At 44.9% G+C, this 19,657-nt stretch overlaps 1 protein-coding gene across 1 annotated transcript; it reads left to right on the top strand.

Moving 5' to 3' along the window:
* The first annotated feature begins 4,021 nt into the window (after positions 1-4,021).
* Positions 4,022-16,615, top strand: RNF168 (ring finger protein 168). Its single transcript, XM_074833368.1, has 7 exons — positions 4,022-4,133; positions 5,637-5,980; positions 6,875-6,951; positions 10,654-10,830; positions 11,527-11,651; positions 11,947-12,031; positions 13,822-16,615. Exons 2-7 carry the CDS (start codon positions 5,680-5,682, stop codon positions 14,881-14,883), a joined length of 1,827 nt encoding a protein of 608 aa, XP_074689469.1. The 5' UTR covers positions 4,022-4,133; positions 5,637-5,679; the 3' UTR covers positions 14,884-16,615.
* Positions 16,616-19,657: the final 3,042 nt, after the last annotated feature.

The following is a 19,657-nucleotide window of genomic DNA, read 5'->3' as shown; positions in this document are numbered from 1 at the left end:
AAATACACAAGTAATTTACAGATGGGCAATATACCTTATATCAAAAAAGTGCTAGAAAGACAAATCTGGTGAAATTCTAAAGCACTGGACTAAAGGCTGCTGAAATACAACTACAGCACTGACAGTAGCATTAATGATCTTTGATCTACTATTTGTAGAGGAGAAAGCTCGCAAGAATGGGCCATTAGGAAGCTTATTTACCTTTGTAAAAAACTGCAAATCTGAGAGCAATTCACAGGCAAGTATCTCCCCCAGGACAGCACTCATTACCCACCCAGCAAACCTCGAAGAATCCACTCATGTTGTGACAATTCCCCCCTCCCTCTCAAAGAGTGCTTGCACCCTGTTATTCCTAAAACTCTCCTTATTGGAGTTTCTGTGCTATCACACGGTATTATCCTGTTAGATTCTCTGCCTGTGCAGCTATAGATAGGAAGTGGATGTGAAACTTAGGCACAGCAAATATTGACCCACCTCACCTCAGCTTATATATACACCTGCTTTCTTTGTGCTGACACTCTCGATCCCGTTACGACATACCAACTCTTCCAATTCTGATCTGCATTTCTGTATCACACAAGTTCAGTTCTCCAATTAAAGTTCTATTTTAGTCCTAAAATTCTCTTGGCAAGCATGCACACGTTTAAATGGGTGAACCCCTGACAAAAGTCCAGGAATGATGTTGCAGCATGAGGGGTTATTTGTTGAAATCCAACACTCAGTAAGAACTGTGCTCAGTTTCAAAATCTCTGCTGTGACCCAGCAGGAGACTCTGAGAAATAAAAATCTTGCTGAAGCAAGAGAAGTCCTCCCAAAGTAAGATCAGGATGTAAGCAGCTTTCACAAGATCGCAAAGGAAGTCTCCCAGCCTCAGGAAACAACCAAAAATTGTTAGACAAGGATCTGCCCAAGCTGCCAGACGGCTAACGAATTAAGTCAGGGAGACTTGGAAAAATATGCCACTGTTGATGCCTTTTTGTTTTCTTCTCATTCAGATCAGCTGCAGACAGAACCCAAAGCAGGAGAAGAGGAAGGCAGGTAGAGGGGGGAGCTACAGTTAGTGAAGCAGTGGCATTTTTGGTCCATCTCTTAAAACAGCAGGCTTTAAAATGCTGTGGAGCGTGCAAGAAAGAAGGGAAAACTATTGGTCAGTTATTTAACCTGCTGTTCATACAATCTGAAGCTAACCTTTGTTTGTTTGCAGGTGGGGTTTTGTGGGTGTGGGTTTTTTTTTTTAATGTCATCCCCCACCTGTGTATTTTGTCCTTCCAAAAAAGTTCAGCCAAAGATAAACGAACCAGGGCCACAACAAACAAGGTAAAGACCTTAATAGTGTTTTAACACAGGTAGATCACAGTTCAGAATCCAATTCCCTAAACATTAGAACAATACAGTAACAGTAACAGAAGCAGTAGAGCAAACTGGGGAAGAAGAGAGGGGCTAAAGGAAAAAATGTAGGGTCTTGCCTGTAATCAATTTTAACCGTGGCATAGTTTTTGTTTAACTGATACAGCCTGACGTTCTGCCAGTAAAATGCAAAGAAAAATTACAAAGTCTATGAGGAGTCGCTGATGCTCTCCTAGTAAATCACTTGTCAAGTACATAGTACCGAGGTATTTGTTTGGTATTTAGGAAGCAAATTTGAATTATTCATACTTTGATAGCTTTGAGATCCTCAGGATTCTCCAGAACACACCTCGATGTAAATCAGCTGAGGCAAACTTAAAGAAAACTGTCTTTACAAAAACCACCCCTGGAAGGAGAGAAGCCCAGCGTACCCTACTCCTCCAGTAAAGAGGCAAATGGGTACAAAGCATAAATACTTGCATTCCCTCATACTTTGTCCCTAAACACAGTAAGTTCTTTTAAACTGGGCAGTTTTCTTAAGCAAAAGTGGAGTAGCTCAAACCCAAAACCCCACCTTTAGGATTACAATTTAAGGGAGTACAAAGATGCACCTTTTTTTTTTTTTTTTTAAATAAGGAAAAACACAACAGATACTAACTAATGAAAAAGCAGCTAATAAATACCAGCTATGAAGCAGCTTTCTTATTGCTGTTTTCACTAAGGTCTTCTTATCACACACAGTTGTTCTGTGGAAGGACAGTCATATAAAAGGGAAAACCAGAGCGGGACGAGCTGACAGGAGAAGAGAAACATTGCAGGGGGCTTGTTTATTATTTGTATCATTTTTAATCTGAGGAAGAATGAGAAGTTCTGCTCAATGTCAAATGAAAACAGTTCAAAAGATCATGACACTACAAGTGAAAGCACAAATCACCCTGTAAAGTATTAGAGAAAAAGCTGCACCACGAATGTTAATGCAAATGGTTGAGAGCTACAGGTGTATCTAAAGATCTCTGCACCAGGGAAGGGCCAAAAAAACCAGGGTCATGTCAAAAAAACCTTGATGTCTAGTGGTGTGTGTTCTCACGCAGCTTGGGAGGAGCCTCAGAAGGGGGTCTGGAGCTGTTCACAGTGCGTCTGCCAAGGCAGCAAGCGCCCCCGGTCGATGCCCAAGCCCTTACGAAACGCCCTTGTTTCCCATCCCTCAGAGTAGAAACCAAGCTGCGCGCCGTGGAGGCTCAGTTCGCAGACCTGGACTCAAGCTTGCAGAAACTGGCGCAGAAGTTTGAGCTGCAGGCCGGGATGCTGGAGAAGGAGATGCGCCAGGATGCCCCGTGGCCGTGGGCGCCAGAGGAGAGGTGAGCACAGGGAGGGACACTGGTGACACTGGTGCACAACCCACACTGACGCACTTAACCTTTCCCAGCCAGGGCTGCTATTTACAGCAGAAACGGGCAATATGAGGAGAAAGTAGGGTCCCTTTGATAGTTGTTTCTTTAAAAAACAAAACCAACCACACAGGCTGTGAAATATTTACGTGGTTTAAAAACAGCCATGCTGCTTCTGAGACAGCGGGGACATCAAGGCTGTTGGCCTAACTGTCCCACGGTAAGTGAAGGGAAAAAAAATCCAACTCATTAACACTCTGATTAACTTTCTCCGATTCAATAAGGCCGGAAGAGTCACATTTTTAGCACCCAGGCTGAGCTTTGTTAATGCACATATTTAGTCTTTCCATCTTCTGCCCGAGAGTTTCTGGAGCGGCTCTTGCTTTCCGCACACGCGGGAAAACAGGCTGTAGCCAGGCTGCCTTTCAGCGAGATCCCTCGGTAACTATTTACGGCCGAAATATTTGTTCGGACAACGAAACCGCGGCACCGCGAGGAGACGAACGGATGGAAGCGCAGCGCGGGTGAGGCGGAGGAAGGCCGCTACCCCGGGGCGGGCTCGCCCTGTTCGGCTGCTCCGCCTGAGGGCCCCCCGCTCTGTGTCTCCCGGCAGGCTCAGCTCGGAGGAAGAGGAGGAGCGAGAGGCCGGGCGGCGGGAGAGTCCCCTCAGCGAGGGACGGGGCGGGGCGGAGCGGGCGGCGGGCGGGCAGCGCGACGGCGGCGGCCATGACGGGAGGCCGCGGCCTTGCCTGCCGCCGGGGCTGAGGGCCGCCGGCCCCGCCGCGGAGCTGCAGCTCGGTGGGTGCTGACTCCTTGCTCGGGGGGAGCGGGGCTGTGGGAGGGGGTCGGGGGGGGGGCTGCCGGGAGCGGGGCCCGGCATCTTCCCGCCGGCGGTGTGTGTGGGGCTGCCCGCTCCTTGGGGGCTCGGTACGCGGGAATGTTTCTGTCTACAAATTGAAATCGGCCCGGAACATCTACATGGACTTATTGGGTCTTTTTAACAAACGACCTGTAAAACGGGGTGTTTCCGTGTTATCTAGCATGCTTTTTTAAAAAATTAAACGGTTTGTTTGATCCACAAAGGGAGAGCAGAAACAATAAAACCCAACTTAAAGTCTGTTTGTCTCCATGTCGAGTTCCTGTGTGACTGATACTGCAGCCCTTCTCTCAGAAGGGCCTCTTGCCTCTGTGAAGCTGGCTGTTTTTAAGAACTTTCTTAAATCCCTGTAGCTTAACAGTATTTTTATCCATTTTGCTGTACGTGTCTTTTTATTTTCTGTTCTACAGTCTTTCTGGGCCAAGTGGAAAAATCCTGTGAGGAGTGTTGGTGATAGAAAGGCTGGATGATGCCCACCATTTTAAGTCGTAGAAGAAGATGCTGAAGTGTTGCACGTATTGGTTAGTTCTTTGCTTATATTAATGAAAAGTATTTTGACTGTTTAGTCCCGTGTCGTGGTTTGAGCCCAGAGGGCAACTGAGTGCCCCACACCTGCTCACTCGATCCTTCTGCCTCAGGAATGGGAAGGAGAAAAATACAACAAAAAAACTTGGGAATCGAGATAAGGACAGAGAGGGATGACTCATGGCAAAAGACAGACTCGTTAGGGGAAGAAAAAGAACATCACTAATTCAGACACATCCAACAACAACACTTAAGGGAGTAGGACAGTGAAAAGCATTACAACATCTTAAAAACACCTTCCCCCCACACCTCCCTTCTTGCTGGGCTCAGCTTTGCTCCTGATTACCTCCTCAAGGCAGGTAGGGGGTGGGGGGGTGCGGTCAGTCCTGCTGCTCCTTCCTCACGGGCAGGACTCCTCACATTCTTCCCCTGCTCCAGTGTAGGGTCTCTCTCACGGAGAACTTTCTCTGACGTCAGTCCTTCCCATGGGTTGCAAACTCTTCCTGAGTTGCTCCAGCGTGGGTCCCTCCCGTGTGTTGCAGTTCTCCCAGCACCAAACTACAACAGCAGGGGTTTCTTCCCAACCTCCTTTGGGCGCAGCCCCCTGCTCCGGTGTGGGGTCCTCCACAGGCTGCAGGTGGCATCTGCTCCCCCGGTGACCTCCACGGGTGCAGGGCACAGCCTGTCCTCTCACACAGGCTGCAGGGGGGTCTCTGCTCCAGCAGACCTCCCCCCTTCCTCCTCCTCATTTCTCTCACTGACCTCAGTGTTTGCGTAGGTATCTCCTTCACAACTCCCACTCCTCCTCCCAGATTCCCCTTAAATATGTTATCACTGAGGCACTACCACCATCGCTGATTGGCTTGGCTTTGGCCAGAGGTGGGTCCCACTTGGAGCTGGGGGAGCTTCGAGAAGCTTCTCACAGGGGCCACTGCTGCAACCCCCTCCCCGGCTACCAAAACCCTGCCACACACAAACCCAGCAGATTCCAGCTTAAGTAAATGAACGAGGAAGAACCTCCTCTCCTCTGATGCATAGGGATGTTGTATTTCACCTTCAGAACATGCTGGAAGCAAGTCTGTACCAGAAGCAGCTTTTGGAGGTTGTGCATATACTGAAAAATTGACTGAATGGAAGGTTAAGGTAACTGGTGGTGTATCCACCAAATGTGAGCATAGCTTATCACTAATAGTACACGCTGGAAGAACTCTCACCTTTCTCTCCTTTCCTTACCACCTCCTTGTTAGCCCCAAAGCACCTGATACAGCTCACAGGAAAGTGTGATAGGAAAACCTGCTACAGTTGCTCTATGACTTCTGGAAAGACCTGTGTCTTCCTCTGAAAGTCAAGAATCTCCTGGATCGTGAGCAAAAGTAACCACTTAAGCAAACTTCTTAAATCCACTAATATTTTCATAAAGTAGCTGTAAAACTGAACATTTTCTATTTTCTTTTATAGTCATTACAGGAAGTAAAATACATGTTTCTTTCTGCTTTCAGGTACTGATGTTGTGCTAGTCTTGTTCCTCTACTTCGAGTCAATATGTCGAAGAAATTGGAGGCTCCGCTCTCCTTGTCTGACTGCCTCTGCCAAATTTGCATGGAGATCTTTGTGGAGCCTGTGACGCTGCCTTGCAACCATACCCTCTGTAATTCTTGCTTCCAGCTGACAGTTGAGAAGGCCAGTCTCTGTTGCCCTTTTTGTCGGCGTCGAGTCTCTTCCTGGGCACGATACAACGCCCGCAGAAATACTCTTATCAACTGGGAACTCTGGGAGAAGATTCAGAAGAACTACCCAAAGGAGTGTGAGCGCAGGATTAACGGACAGGATTTGGAAGAGGAAAGTAAGTAAAATGTCATTTGTCCCGGGATGTTTCTGCTTTACCAAAGTAAAGCTGTTGGTGGACTTTGGATGTTGTGAAATAAGAAACTCTGCGTAAACAGGCTGTTACTGCTAGGAAACACAGTGCCAGAGCCCTCCTGTGAAGGGCTCTTGCAAGGCAGAGAAATGGCCGTCTGTGCCTTTTCTCTTTTTTAGTACAGAGGGTAGGTTATGTTGCCTGATCACTGACGTGGGTGTTGGTTCCTGCACCTTGCCCAGAGCATTGCTGTATGGCTGCCTAGCCTTGCGAAGGCAGGAACTCATCACCGATACAACTTCAGCTGTAAAATCTCTCAGTGGAGTATTTGCGTGTGTGTGTGTTTATCACTGTCAAGTAAGTGAAGTGGTTAAAAGTTTTTCAACTCTTAGATGCTGTTCATTAGTTAGGTTAGAAACGCCAGGGCGTCAGTCTGTGCAAGAGTCTCTGAGCCTAAAATTGTGGTGTCAGAGAAAAGAAGTGAAATCTGGTTAACTCTTTGAAGAAGGATTTTGGGGTTTATTATGCTGTAAGCTCCCTTAGGGGAGGCTAATTGGTAGGTTGGCTCTATGACACCTTGTTCCACTTGCAGTACTATGAACTCTTTGTAATCACAAAAAGCAAAAGATGTAAGTTATGGTCAGCGTACGTATTTGCCATATATACAGTGCTTGGAAAACACTGACTGTTCTGGCCACTCTGTGCTTTTTTATTTTGTTTGTAACACAAAGTGATTTTCTTCACAGCACTTGATTTAAGTCAAATCATTCCCATGACAGGGTATGGAAGTCAACTTCTGTTAAAATCTTTTGTTGTTGACTCTCCTGATCTTGCTTTGTTCCTCACTTTTTTTTTTTTTCTCCCCTTCCTCTCAATTAGTCTGTGTCCCCCATCCGCAACACCAGCTGAGCAAGCCTGGGGAACTGAGGCAGGAATATGAAGCAGAGATTAGCAAGGTAAGTCTGAAAATATATTGAAAAGTATCGATGCTTTGTATCTAGTTATTTTACCACAACCAGCTGTAATGTTACTTAATGACAAAGAGAGATACATAAAAGGCATTGCTGCTGCAAGAACACCCTGGTCATTCCTGAAGCATGAATTAAGTTTGTATCCCTTATGGAAGGGGAGAGACTTCTTTGTGTTTGACATGAGGTGACATTTTTCAAGTTGTCTTGTGCTGGTTGATCTATACCTTCTACTTCACCCCCCCAGGCGTCCAGTAACATATGCTGTCTTCTTGTCCCTGTGAGTAGGTGTGCTTTGCAGGCATCCTAGTTTCAGCTGGGATAATTTTTTCTTCTTAGTAGCTAGGGGTGTGTGTTGAATTCAGTATGGGATTTGGTATGAAAAAAATGAGGTTTTTAATTGTTGCTAAGAAATTAAGGACTTTCCAAGTTGCCATGTCCTGCCTGTGAGCAGGTACACAAGAAGCTGGGAGGGAGCATGGCCAGAGCAACAGACCCAGCCTGGCCAATGGAATATTCCATCTCATACAACATCGTGCTCAGTATAGAGATGAGGGTTGACCAGGAAGCTCGCTGTTGCTTTCAGGATTGTGGTTTCGGGATTCTCACCCCTCTGGGATCACTGCCTGGGAGCAGGGTGGGCATCAGTCGGTGGGTGGTGAGCAATCGCATTGTGCATCACTTGTTTGTATTTTCTAATATTACTATTATTATTTTAATTTTACTTTATTTCAGTGTTAAATTGTTTTATCTCAACCTATGAGTCTCCTTACCTTTACCCCTTCAATTCCCTCTCCCATCCCCCCAGGATGAACGAGCAGCTTTACGGTGTTTAGCTGCTGGCCAGTTTTAAACCACGACAGTCCTTTTTGGAGTATCCACCCGTCATTCCATACCATTTAGGTTATGCTCAGGTTCCCTGTTTTCCAATACATTCTAATTAATCACCATCACTCTTCCTGGATTTGATATATACACAGAGATACCATTCCCTTAGTCAATGGGCCATCCCTCCAGGATATATAGTGAATTCATTTGGTCCATAACTTTGGGTTCTACCTGTCATGATGAGTCTTTCAAAGCAGGAGGGGTGATGCAGAGTTGGCTCAGTTGGTGGAGTGGGTGACGCTGGACGCAGTAGTAGGGTGGTGTGTAGTCTCTGCTACATTTGGAGCTTGTAGCTGGTGGCACAGTCCATGCTTTTGTGGTCTGCGGGTTGAAGATGTTGATCTGGAGGAAGTTGCTGGGTGCCAGTTGCTGAAACTAGTCCTGACTTCATCACAGAATCACAGAATCATCAAGGTTGGAAAAGACCTTGAAGATCATCTAGTCCAACCATTAAAGTTCATTTTTCATTAACCTGGGTGATTCTTAATGTGATGCCATTAGTATAATATATAGCAACTATAGCAATGACGATACGCAGTAACAGGGTTATTTGGCAATTAATATCGTACAGTTCAATTCATTGGCTATTTTCACCCCAAATCAAATCCCCTTGAGGCACACATGGGACTTCCCTGTCCTTCTGCATTACCCACTAAGTGCACCCAGGTCCCTGGGCAAAAGTAAGCCCACGCATGGGTTTACCTTTACCCGAGGCAGGAGTAACCCAGACTGTCTTCCCCAGCGTATTTTTAATGTGCACTACGGGGGCTTTATCCCCATCTCCAGTACGTAGAAGGTTTGACTGAGCAGGGCCAGCCTGGTTGGCAGATCCTCTAGTGTTGACTAACCAGGTGGCTTTTGCTAAATGTACGTCCCAGTGATTGGAAGTTCCACCCCCCATTGCTCTCAGTGTTTTTAGCAGCCCATTGTACTGCTCAATTTTCCCAGAGGCTGGTGCATGACAGGGGATGTGATATACCCACTCAATGCCATGTTCTTTGGCCCAAGTGTTTATGAGATTATTTTGGAAATGAGTCCCATTATCTGACTCAATCCTTTCTGGAGTACCATGCCACCACAAGATTTGCTTTTCAAGGCCCAGAATAGTGTTCTGGGTGGTGGCATGGGGCACGGCATACATTTCCAGCCAGTGGCTGCTTCCATCATTGTGAGCACATAGCACTGAGTTTGTGGGAGTGTGATATAATCGATCTGCCAGGCCTCCCCATATCTATATTTTAACCCTTGCCCTCCGTACCAAAGGGGCTTTAACTGTTTGTCTTGCTTGATCACAGCACACGTCTCACATTCATGGATTACCTGTGCAGTAGTGTCCATGGTTAAGTCCACCCCTCGGTCACAAGCCCATCTATATGTTGTATCCCTTCCCTGATGGTCTGAGGAGTCATAGGCCCAGCGAGCCAGAAATTCTAGGAAATTCTAGGTACACAGAGGTACCGACACAGCTGAATGCCCAGACAGGCCTCTGTTAGCCAGTACCTTGTATTTCCCAGAACCCTGCAGAAGAGTCCTTTCGGGGTTAGAGTGTCACCCTTTCACTATCTGCACCCCTGCCCACACATACTAAAATGGTTTTTATAGGTCCTCAGATGCACATAAAGTATTTTGGACTAGCAAATATAAAAATTTTGGACTGTTTGGTCTTGTACTTGCCTTCTTGATTTCCCTCCTTAAGTAACAGACCACAATTAGATGAACTTCAGTGATGAACATACAGCATTTTCTTTCTTATTTGCTTGCTCCCCGTGTTATCTGTGATCATTTGAAAATCAGAAAAGATTTTTAGGAAATCTTAGTGTTTGCCTATTTAAGGATCCTTCTGCCAATTCAGACATGGCAGTAGTAAGAATTATAGCTGGAAATGGCATCGGAATGCTCCTTTCCCTGACTGCCCTGTTGCTGGCAGTTACAGGAGCAGGGGAACTACAGGAAGGAGGGGACTGTGGGATTCTCTTTCATGGCAGTTAAGGGATAAGATGGATTGGCAGCAGTAATATCGATGCTTAATGGAGATGGTGCCCAAAAGCAGTGAAAAAAGTAATTGTGTCTGGTGCCAATCATAAGACATCAATACGTGATTTGAAGCAAACTCAGACTTAACACAGCTGATGGCGTATTACAGCTTGATGCTCTTCTCTAAAGCAAATTTCCAAATTCCGTTACCCGATTAAGAAAGCTTTATTAATTCTTGAAGTACTTTGCTGTCCTTGTGGAGTTAGTGATAACTGATTTATCAAGAGCAGATGTCTGCTGTAAGGAAGGCAGATTGAAAGTTCTTGGTCTGCCGCTTTGGGTTTTTTGTGTTTCAGGAGAGCAGAAGGACTCTTCTGGAAGAGAGATGTGCTGTCTTCTGGCATCTTGCGCTAATATTGGGATTATGATGATATATAAGCAGGTTGAGCAAACGCTGTGGTCTAGCTGGCATCCAGCCTTATAAAGAATCTTAATCTGAGTTTGTAGATCCGTGTGCTTGAAGATCTTAGTTTTTGTTACTAACATTTTGAAAAGGTAAGTAATGGAATTTAACCTTTCAGGCAAGCGAGGTTAATGGTATAGTCTTACAGAAACCAAAAGGTTATCAAACTGACAACTCTACACACAGTATCAGTTTGATTCTTACATCTTTGGAGACTCATGTAATTAAATACTGGCTGTGAAGTGTGCGGAGTGTCTTTGTGAATAGCGGATCATTCACATTTAAGGAGCATCAGCTGAGAGGTTCTGGCACAAAGTGTGGTTCTACAGTAGTAACCAGATGCATTTTAAAAAAATCCTTTTTAGGTGGAGGCAGAAAGGCGAGCACATGAACAAGAGGAGAACAAGGCAAGTGAGGAATACATCCAACGGCTGCTAGCGGAAGAGGAGGAGGAACACAGATTGGCGGAAGAGAGACGGAGGGAGATGGAGGAACAGCTGAAGCAAGATGAAGAGTTGGCATGGCAGCTGAGTAACAGTCTGGTGAGTTAGGATCAAGGGGGACAGTAGAAAATGTTGGTATAGTGCAAGCAACTTAGACTTTTCAGAGCAAAAGTTAAAATTTTGGATAATTTAAATTTATTTTAATTGTAGTTGGAAGCTGTTGTCAGCCCCCAGTACTTTAGATCCTTGATTGACCATTAATTTTTGAAGAACTGGCAGGAGGGTGAAATACCCGAACAGTTCTACCTGTGTAACATGCACTTGAAATGTGTGCTGGATGTTTTCATTGTGAAACATTGCAAAACGTTGTTTTTCTTCTGAATAATTCCTTTTCCCCATGATTTTAAAAATACTTCTTTGGAAGAAATTGATGTCTGTAACCTGTACTGAAAAAAAGGAATGTACGAAGAAAGTTTACCTTAAGTTTTGAGGTTTGTTTGTTTTGTTAATTTGTTTTGGGGTTTTGATTGATTGGTTTTTGCTACCTGATAATCGTCCTAATGATGAAACCTGTGCACTTACTTGAGCAAAACCACTTATCCCTTAATGCCAGATACAGGAAAGTGTACAGAACATGTAATGTTTATTATTCCATAACTATCCATTGCTTGCAGTTCTAGAATTCTTTGGACAAAAGCAACTAGTTTTGCAACAGAAACAAAGTAGTTCCCTGGGTTTTGTCCAGTTTGTGTTGTGCTTTGTTTTATATAATGCTGTTTTTACTCATCTTCAAAGAACGATGGCTCCAAAGGACATATGCTCAGCAGTCCTTCACCAGCAGGCAGTCTCTCATCTGAAACATCCCCATCTAATTTGTGCAAGACGAAGACCAAACCAAGTAACTCTGGAGACATTCAGAAGTAAGTAATTCAAGTTTTTCTTCTTTAAGTATTGGTCTGTTTCTTGGTGTAGTGTCCCTCTGCTCCATTTGTTTCCTTGGAATCCTGTAGTCCAATTTCCCTGGATAATCTGGGGCAAATGTAACCTGTTGAATGTTAAAACATCTCCTCACAGGATAGGGAGGAGAAGGGAAACACTCACCCTTGTCTTGTTTTTGTTTGTCAGAATGAACCTGAACATCTTGATTCATGCAAAGGACTGACAATTCAAGAAAAAAAAGTTTTAAAATGTATACCTTCTTTTTTTCCTTTTAAGGTATCTGTCTCCAAAGCTTCACCATACACTGGGATCAGCATCATTCTCTAGAACAGAAAGAAGCAGGAGTGACTCTGGCTTTGTGGTAACTAGAATTATTTTGTTATAAATGTCAGTGTTAGTAATTACGGGTTATTTTCACCTTGCCTATAGGATTGGCAATCCTGTATCCTCTTGCACATCAGCGCTGGGCAGTTTATCTTGCTGGTTTTGAACCACCTTTAGTATTCACGATTCCCCAAAGTGGGAAGGGAAGAAACCATGCTTGACAGTCTGCAGACACACACCTATGGCTTATTTCAATAGTTACCTTGTGCAGCCTTACAAGCACCTTACCTGAATGTCTTCAGCGAGCTCTGCCTTGCAGCCGGTGGTGTATAAAACTGTGGTGGGTTGACTCTGCTGGATGCCAGGTGCCCACCAAAGCTGGTTTATCACTCCCCCTCCTTCAGCTGGACAGGGGAGAGAAAATACAATGAAAGGCTTGTGGGTGGAGATATGAACAGAGAGAGATCACTCACTAATTACTGTCACGGGCAAAACAGACTCTGCTTGGGAGAAGTAACTTAATTTATTGCCAATGAATCAGAGTATGGTAATGAGAAATAAAACAAATCTTAAAACACCTTCCCCCTACCCCTCCCTTCTTCCCAGGCTTAACTTTACTACTGATTTCTCTCCCTCCTGCAGCAGCGCAGGGGGCAGGGGATGGGGGTTGTGGTCTACCGTTGTTTCTACCACTCCTTCCTCCTCAGAGGGAGGACTCCTCACACTCTTCTCCTGCTCCAGCGTGGGTTCCCTCCCACAAGAGACAGTTCTCCACAAACTTCTCCCACGTGAGTCCTTCCCACAGGGCTGCAGTTCCTCACGAACTGCTCCAGCGTGGGTCCCTCCCACAGGTGCAGCCCTTCAGGCACAGGCTGCTCCAGCGTGGGGTTCCCCATGGGGTCACAAGTCCTGCCAGGGAACCTGCTCCAGCATGGGCTGCTCTCTCCACGGGCCCACAGCTCCTGCCAGGAGCATGCTCCTGCACAGGCTTCCCACAGGGTCACAGCCTCCTTCAGGCATCCCCCTGCTCCGGCACGGGGTCCTCTCCAGGCTGCAGGTGGGCATCTGCTCCCCCGTTACCTTCCATGGGTGCAGGGCACAGCTGCCTCACCATGGTCTTGACCACCAGCTGCAGGAGAATCTCTGCTCCAGCACCTGGAGCACCTCCTCCCGCTCCTTCTTCACTATCCTTGGTGTCTGCAGAGTTGTTGCTCTCACATATTCTCACTCCTCTCTCTGGCTGCAATTGGTCTCCCACAGTTTTTTTTCCCCTTTCTTAAAGATGTTATCACAGAGGTGCTACCACCGTCGCTGGTGGGCTCGGCCTTGGCGGTGGGTCCAGCGTGGAGCCGGCTGGCGTTGGCTCTATCAGACATAGCTTCTGGCAGCTTCTCACAGAAGCCACCCCTGTAGCCCCCCCGCTACCAAAACCTTGCCACATAAACCCAGTACAACACCTAAACTGATGGTTCTGGAGCTCACTGGAGGGGGTTGCACTCCAGTTTTCATCATTCCATATGTCTGTCTGTCTATCTTATCTTTCCTGTTAGGCTTCAAAAGATGAGCAGGCTTGAACAGTTGATTTGAGTCATTGATAAGAGGAGAATGCTGCAGTTGTGTTTTCAGTCCTTTAGCTAGGCTTCTGTAGGTTGTTTAAATATTTTCCTTATTATTAAACAATTATCTATTTTTTTAAAGTGAAGAATCCAAGTTGATATCCCAGAGTAGTTATGAGCTGCGCAGCTCTGAGAAGTGGATTTGTGTTTTATTCATACCCATTGGCTTTTGATAAATACACTTTACTAGTGGTCTCCCTCTTTTCTTCAGGAGACCAATAGCAATGAAAGTGGCAGCAGTTCTGCATGGCAAGATGACCAAGAGGAAATGCCAACGCTGTCTCCGCAGCTGACCAGTGTGATTAAAGATTCCAATGCTAAAGATTCGTTTTTGGAATCGTGCATGAACTATTTCAGTGCCTCGCCTTCAGGAGAAACCACCACTGTCAAACAGGAAAAATCACCGGGACCAAATTGTCTAGGAGATGAAGTTCCAGATGGAGTCACGAAAGGGGAAGGGTCTGGAACAGTTCTTCGTAGATCCAAAGGCGAAGGGGATGGAATTGAGTCAGACAGTGACAGTTTAATGCATGTAGAAAGCATAAACCTTGAAAACTCTGCTGAAACTTCTACCCTCTTTCAGTCAGCAACAAATTCTGTGATGTCTGACAGCAGAAGTGTAATATGTGATCTCATGAGGGCGGCTAGACACTCAGATGAAGAGAAACCAGAGAGACTGCAGGACACCAAGGCGACTCCAAAAAGAAAGTTGCTGGAGCCACCACCTGCAGCAGTGGTTGACTTGTGCGTGCTTGATAAGAGGAGAAGAACTTTTTCAGAAAGTTTAAAGGACCAAGGAGAGCAGATAAATTATTTTAACTTGCAAATGCAGGAAGCCTTTGAGCAGGAGCTCTATGAAAGGCGTATGCAAGAGGAGCAGGACAGGCTTCTGGCTCTGCAGCTACAAAAACAGATCGACAAGGAGGAGAGGACCCTTAATCGACAAAAGGGCTCTCCAGATGAGTACCTTCTTCGCACCAAACCACCTCCGCCTGTGAAAGACTCTCCTGCTAGAAAGGGAAGTTCTAAGATGGCAAAAGACTCAAAGGTACCAAAAAAACAGGCTGAAACAAATCACCGCAAGACTCGGAAAGGTTCTTGCAATGAAAACTGGCAGTCCCCTACCAGAGTCCGAGTGAAATCACCCAGCATCAAGGGAGGAAAAGTTTTGAATTGTGTGGTTAATACCAGTGATGCAAATGATATTTGTTCACTACCTAAGAATAAGCAAAAGACGATCCTTCAGATGTTTAAAAGCTCTGTTGCGGAGTAGATCTACATAACCACAGAAATGTGGTGGAGTGAGAATTAAAACCATGGTAATGCTTTCTCTTGTGTTAGGCAAAGCTTCCTGTAAACAGTTCTAAAATTGTTGGTTTTGAGGGGGATCACTTCAAACCATGAAGTGTTGTGTATTCTGAGAAGTTTTAATAGCGTACACCCCCAGACTTCAAAAAATTTTAATTGGTCTTTTCTTGACTGCAGCTTATTTTCTACCACTTGCATTTACGTAATTTTGAATGTGAATACTGTTAGTGTTTAAAACCAAAAATAACTGATGGTCATATCTTAGAATGATAATTTGGAGCCTTTTACAGAAAGGATGCACAGTCTGTGGGGGAAACAAAAAATAAGTCTGTATTTCCAGTTGCCTGCCAACTGCAAGGTTGAAGCTTCACTCGGCACAACCACTGTTCTGTTGAATTGAAGCCTGTTACTGGGATTTAGGCTATTTGTTGAATTGCATTGTTCACACGACAGTTACCAGTATACGTAGATAACCAGTCTTGCAGACATGCTTTCTCTCTCCCTCTTGTATACTAACCCCTTCTTAGACAAAGAGGAAGAAAACAGGTTGTTCTCCCACTGCCAAAGCCAAGGATCTTTCCTAGGTGCCAACAGTATAAGTGGTTGTGGGCTTGTATTTACCTCTGTTCATAGAGGTCACTTCTGCAGATCTGACTCTCACTGTTGTTAGGAAAAAGATACTTTTGTTTTCTTATTGCTAGTGATCTGCAACTTCATTCTCGTACGATAATATTGCCTTATTTAGCGCTATTTAATTTTCGTACTCAAATTGGTTTGAGTCTGATTAAAAACACATAGTGTTAAAAGAATAGTTAGTCCATAAGGCAGTTACGATGGAGAAAGTTAAACCAAAAGGGGGAAAAGCAACTGAATACTGGAGTTGTCAGTCATGATGTAACTATAATTAAAGATTCACATAACTACCATGCCTGGCTGTAACTGTTCCCCCCCTTTTAGAGGGACTATCAAATACTGTCTTCCAGTTGGTTTTAAAACTAACACCATGCAGAAGAATTACAATTTAGACGTGTGGGGAAGCTGAGGCCTGTAGAAAGTTGAGGCTGATGAAGAATTAACCAGCTGCTGCTCAGCAGAGGAATTACTCTTGCTGGATTGTTTTATCCGTTGCTGTTATGAAACAATCTTTTGGCCTTTCTTTGCTTGTAAGGAGATACTTTTCCACTGTACGTGTTCAAAAGAGAGCAAAGCACCAATCTACATTGCTGAAGCATGTGTGATAGTCACCAAAGTTAGCAAATGTTTTAAATGTGTACTTTTTTTGAACCTCATTGATGATTTAGACGTTAACTCAGTTCTGGGAAATCTGTAACAAAATACTTCAAAGCAGTATCCTCTGATGTTTTAATAAACAAAACAAACCCTCAAATTTTAGCGAAAGCATGAGCAGCACACCAAGCCAAAAATGTGAATTGTTTTTTTTTCCTTTGCCTGCATGTCTCTAGTAATGCTGGGTTTCTCATAAATAAATGATCTGTTATAAGATGCTTTTTGAGAAAGTTACAACAGGTGACCAGTTGCAAATCATTCACTTTTCCTCTTGCTGCCTAACTGTTGTGCTGGAAGCCTTCCTTCAATATAGATCTGTTTCTGTTTAATCCTTACCTTTGTTCGGGTTGTTTTGTCTTCCCCATGCAGTCAAATATAATCCTTCATTAATTAAAGTGATCTTTAAGGCAGAGATATTGACTGTTTTCATGCTGGTGACACTCGGCCTTTCCAGTCATGATAAGCACCTAAGAAGTAAACTCTCCATTTTCAAAACAGATGAAGAGGAAGAGTTTATTTTTGAAGTCTGTTCAGCCTTATTTTACAATCAATTTCTGAAGTCTGCTGTCTTATTTTTAACTTGTTCAAAAGATGGTCCCTGCTGTGGCATGGAGCTTCTCCTTCCCAGATCACGTCTCCAGACGACTGCTGCCCGTTCTCAAGTATGTCTGAGCAGAGGCACCACAGGCTCCTCTGATTTATTGCCATTTTGGTGTAACGGGTTAGAATTTCAGAGCAGGCTGGAAATGGTTTGGAGTGGTGCGGGGCAGTTCCTGGCCTCTTCCCACACAGGTCACCCCTGCAGCCAAAACCCTGAAGTTTGTGCCTGATGCAACTGTCTCTGCAGTTTGACACACTTTGACGGTCCCGCTGTGCCTCTCGAAGGGTTTTGAATGTCTGCCCTCTTCTCAGTCACTGCCTTTAATGTCTAGCACTGAAAGAGGCTGAATCTCAGGTGTTTCGAACTGCTGGCCATTCATATGTAAGAAATAATCTTGCATGTACTACAAATTCTGACTCTGCTTAATTGCTGCATTTTTCCCAGATTAACCATCATTATACTCCAGTACAGCAGTGCTGGCTTTGGAGTGGCTCTTACGGCCAGGTCCTAATGTTTGAGAGATACTTGGTGAAAAAGAAAGAAAGGGAAGCCTGTGTGATCATACAGGTGAATAGCCAGGTAAGCGCTAAAGAGCTGAACAGAATGAAGCTAGAAATGAAATGTCTATCACATAACAGCTTTGATCTTCATCAGGGTTAAACTTAATCTACTGCTGTCATTGTTCTGGGGCTAGCTCTGTCCCTGACACTAAATAACATTAGTCGTAAGGTAGGAGGCATTTTGTTTAAAAAACATGTGAGAGCTCACTGAGTCAGCAGGATCACGCAGTCTAGCTGAGTACACCTCAACAACATGCAGTGAGCTGCCCCAACAGCTCCCTGCCAACAACAGGGCGCCTTCACTTGTGCCAGCTGTGGCATTCAGGGACTCCCCACAATCTAATTCCAGATGTTAAAGGGCTAGGGGAAGCATCAAGGGGGGAGAGGGCAAGGGAGAATTTCCCTTCCAGGCAGCAACGCACCTTGTGGAAGTAGCTGAGCTGCACATGAAGCTGTGTCCCAGTATATGGCATTACTGCATTTAACGTCAGCTCAATTCCCATTTCCTCCACAAGCTGTTCTGTGGATTCTTTCTTTTCCCTTTCAATGTGTCAATGATGTGTCTCTTCCACTTAAGGTTTATGAAATGCACTAAACTAATCCCAGTTAGAGGTTTGACGGTGGGAAGGGGGAGCTTTTTGCATCTTATTCCACAGACTTACTTCCTTGCCATCTTTGTGAGCCGGCACAGGAACAACCACAAAACCATGGATGAAATGCAAAGAGTAAATTTATTCTCGTTACCCTACAACCTGGGGGGTCTCCGCAGCAGCACCTGGGCAGAGGCACGCAAGCAGGGACACAGAAACAACAGAGCTTGGTGCTTTCTACCAGAAAGAGGAGAAAGAAAAGATCTTGTACCTGCTGCTTTCACTTGTATTTTTGCGGGCGCGGTTTTCCGCTGTGCTTTGATCTTTCCCACAGCAAGACAGGAATCTCAAGGATGTTGGATAAGGTGCCTCTGAGTCTCTCACAGGCCTGTGTTATCTGAACGCAGACATTCTACCCGTCGAGCACAGAGCTAAACAACAATTAGTGTGATATATGTGTTTTTTGACAACCCAGCTGCAAGTCACTCAAGTGTGTTTACAGTTCTTGCCAATCTTCCGCTGTATTCCCACACCATCAATAGCAAATCCTGCTGCTGTGATTCCATTGAAAATAAATACAAAAATTACAGAAATTAGCCATTTCAAAGGTCTAAATAGTACAGAAGTGTATTTTGGTGTGTGTATATATTGGAGGGTATGTTAAAGTATTTGGGGGTTATTTGTGTTTTTCCAACTTGCTGGATTTTGTCCTCAAGTGTAAGAATGACCTCATTTAAGAATCCTTTTTTTTTTTAAGCAGAACTGAGAAAAAAGACTAAAAAGTCAATCGTTACCTAAACCCCAACCTTAACTGCAAAATATGCAAAACCTATAACATATCTATACCAGCAGCCTCATCCGAGGTGGGGTACTGCAAGCCCTCAGGTCCCAAAGATGATCACATTCCTCGCTGCATGCGTGGCAAATAATCCTTACCAGGCACCTCTTTGGCCCGTCCTTTTAGATTTTTCTTGTTAGAGGGTGGAATTTGGCCGCTGCTGAGTGGATTTTGGTTGCACCAACACCCTGTTTCCATTGCCATGATCTGGGAATTTTTAAGCAGGTGAAATCAGCTTTGACTGGTTTAATGGTGTTTGTGAAGCAAGAGTGTGTACTTGGGCTGCCTGAGCTCATGTAACGGTTCACTGCTGCTCAAAAGGGTGAGCTCACCTTCTGCCTTCAGCTAACTCTAGCGGTTTATTTGTCCCCTTTGTGAATGAGTTCAGCTTATCCAACTGCTGGGAAAAAAAAGCAAGTACCAAAAAAACAAATACTTTGACAGGCTTGGTTGCTTCCCTGAGAGCCAGAGCTGGTGTGGGCATGGGAGGTAGGGAGGGGTGCAGGAGAGGGAACAGATTTACCTGTTCTCATGGCAGCAAGTTTTTAAATTCTTAGACTTCTAAGGAAACCTCTGCTTTCTGTGGTACTCACTTTGATTGACTCTTGTTAATGACAAAGCGCTCTGCAGCACTCCAGCCTGCTGACAATGTTGGCAGCAAGCCAGCCACATGCCGTGCTATGTTCTGAAGCAACTGAAAGTAGTAAAATGTTCCTTTTCTTCGGGTGCATTTTCTGCAGGGATCAAAACCAGCGTGCTTGTTGAGGGTTTTTCTCTTCTGACTTTGAAGAACTGACAGTGAAAGTATTCTGATAGCAAGGGATGCCCTGTAATGGGCTCCCTTGACAGGAGCAGCCACACTG

Source organism: Strix aluco, chromosome 9 (assembly GCF_031877795.1).
Source record: "Strix aluco isolate bStrAlu1 chromosome 9, bStrAlu1.hap1, whole genome shotgun sequence".
Classification (NCBI taxonomy): Eukaryota; Metazoa; Chordata; class Aves; order Strigiformes; family Strigidae; genus Strix; species Strix aluco.
This window is presented reverse-complemented; position numbering and strand designations above follow the sequence as displayed.

Excerpts from the sequence above, each read along its gene's own strand:
- RNF168 (XM_074833368.1), top strand. The coding sequence starts at position 5,680 with ATGTCGAAGAAATTGGAGGCTCCGCTCTCCTTGTCTGACTGCCTCTGC. Across the intron at positions 10,831-11,526 it reads GGCAGCTGAGTAACAGTCTG|AACGATGGCTCCAAAGGACA; the intron begins GTGAGTTAGGAT and ends TCATCTTCAAAG. Across the intron at positions 12,032-13,821 it reads GGAGTGACTCTGGCTTTGTG|GAGACCAATAGCAATGAAAG; the intron begins GTAACTAGAATT and ends TCTTTTCTTCAG.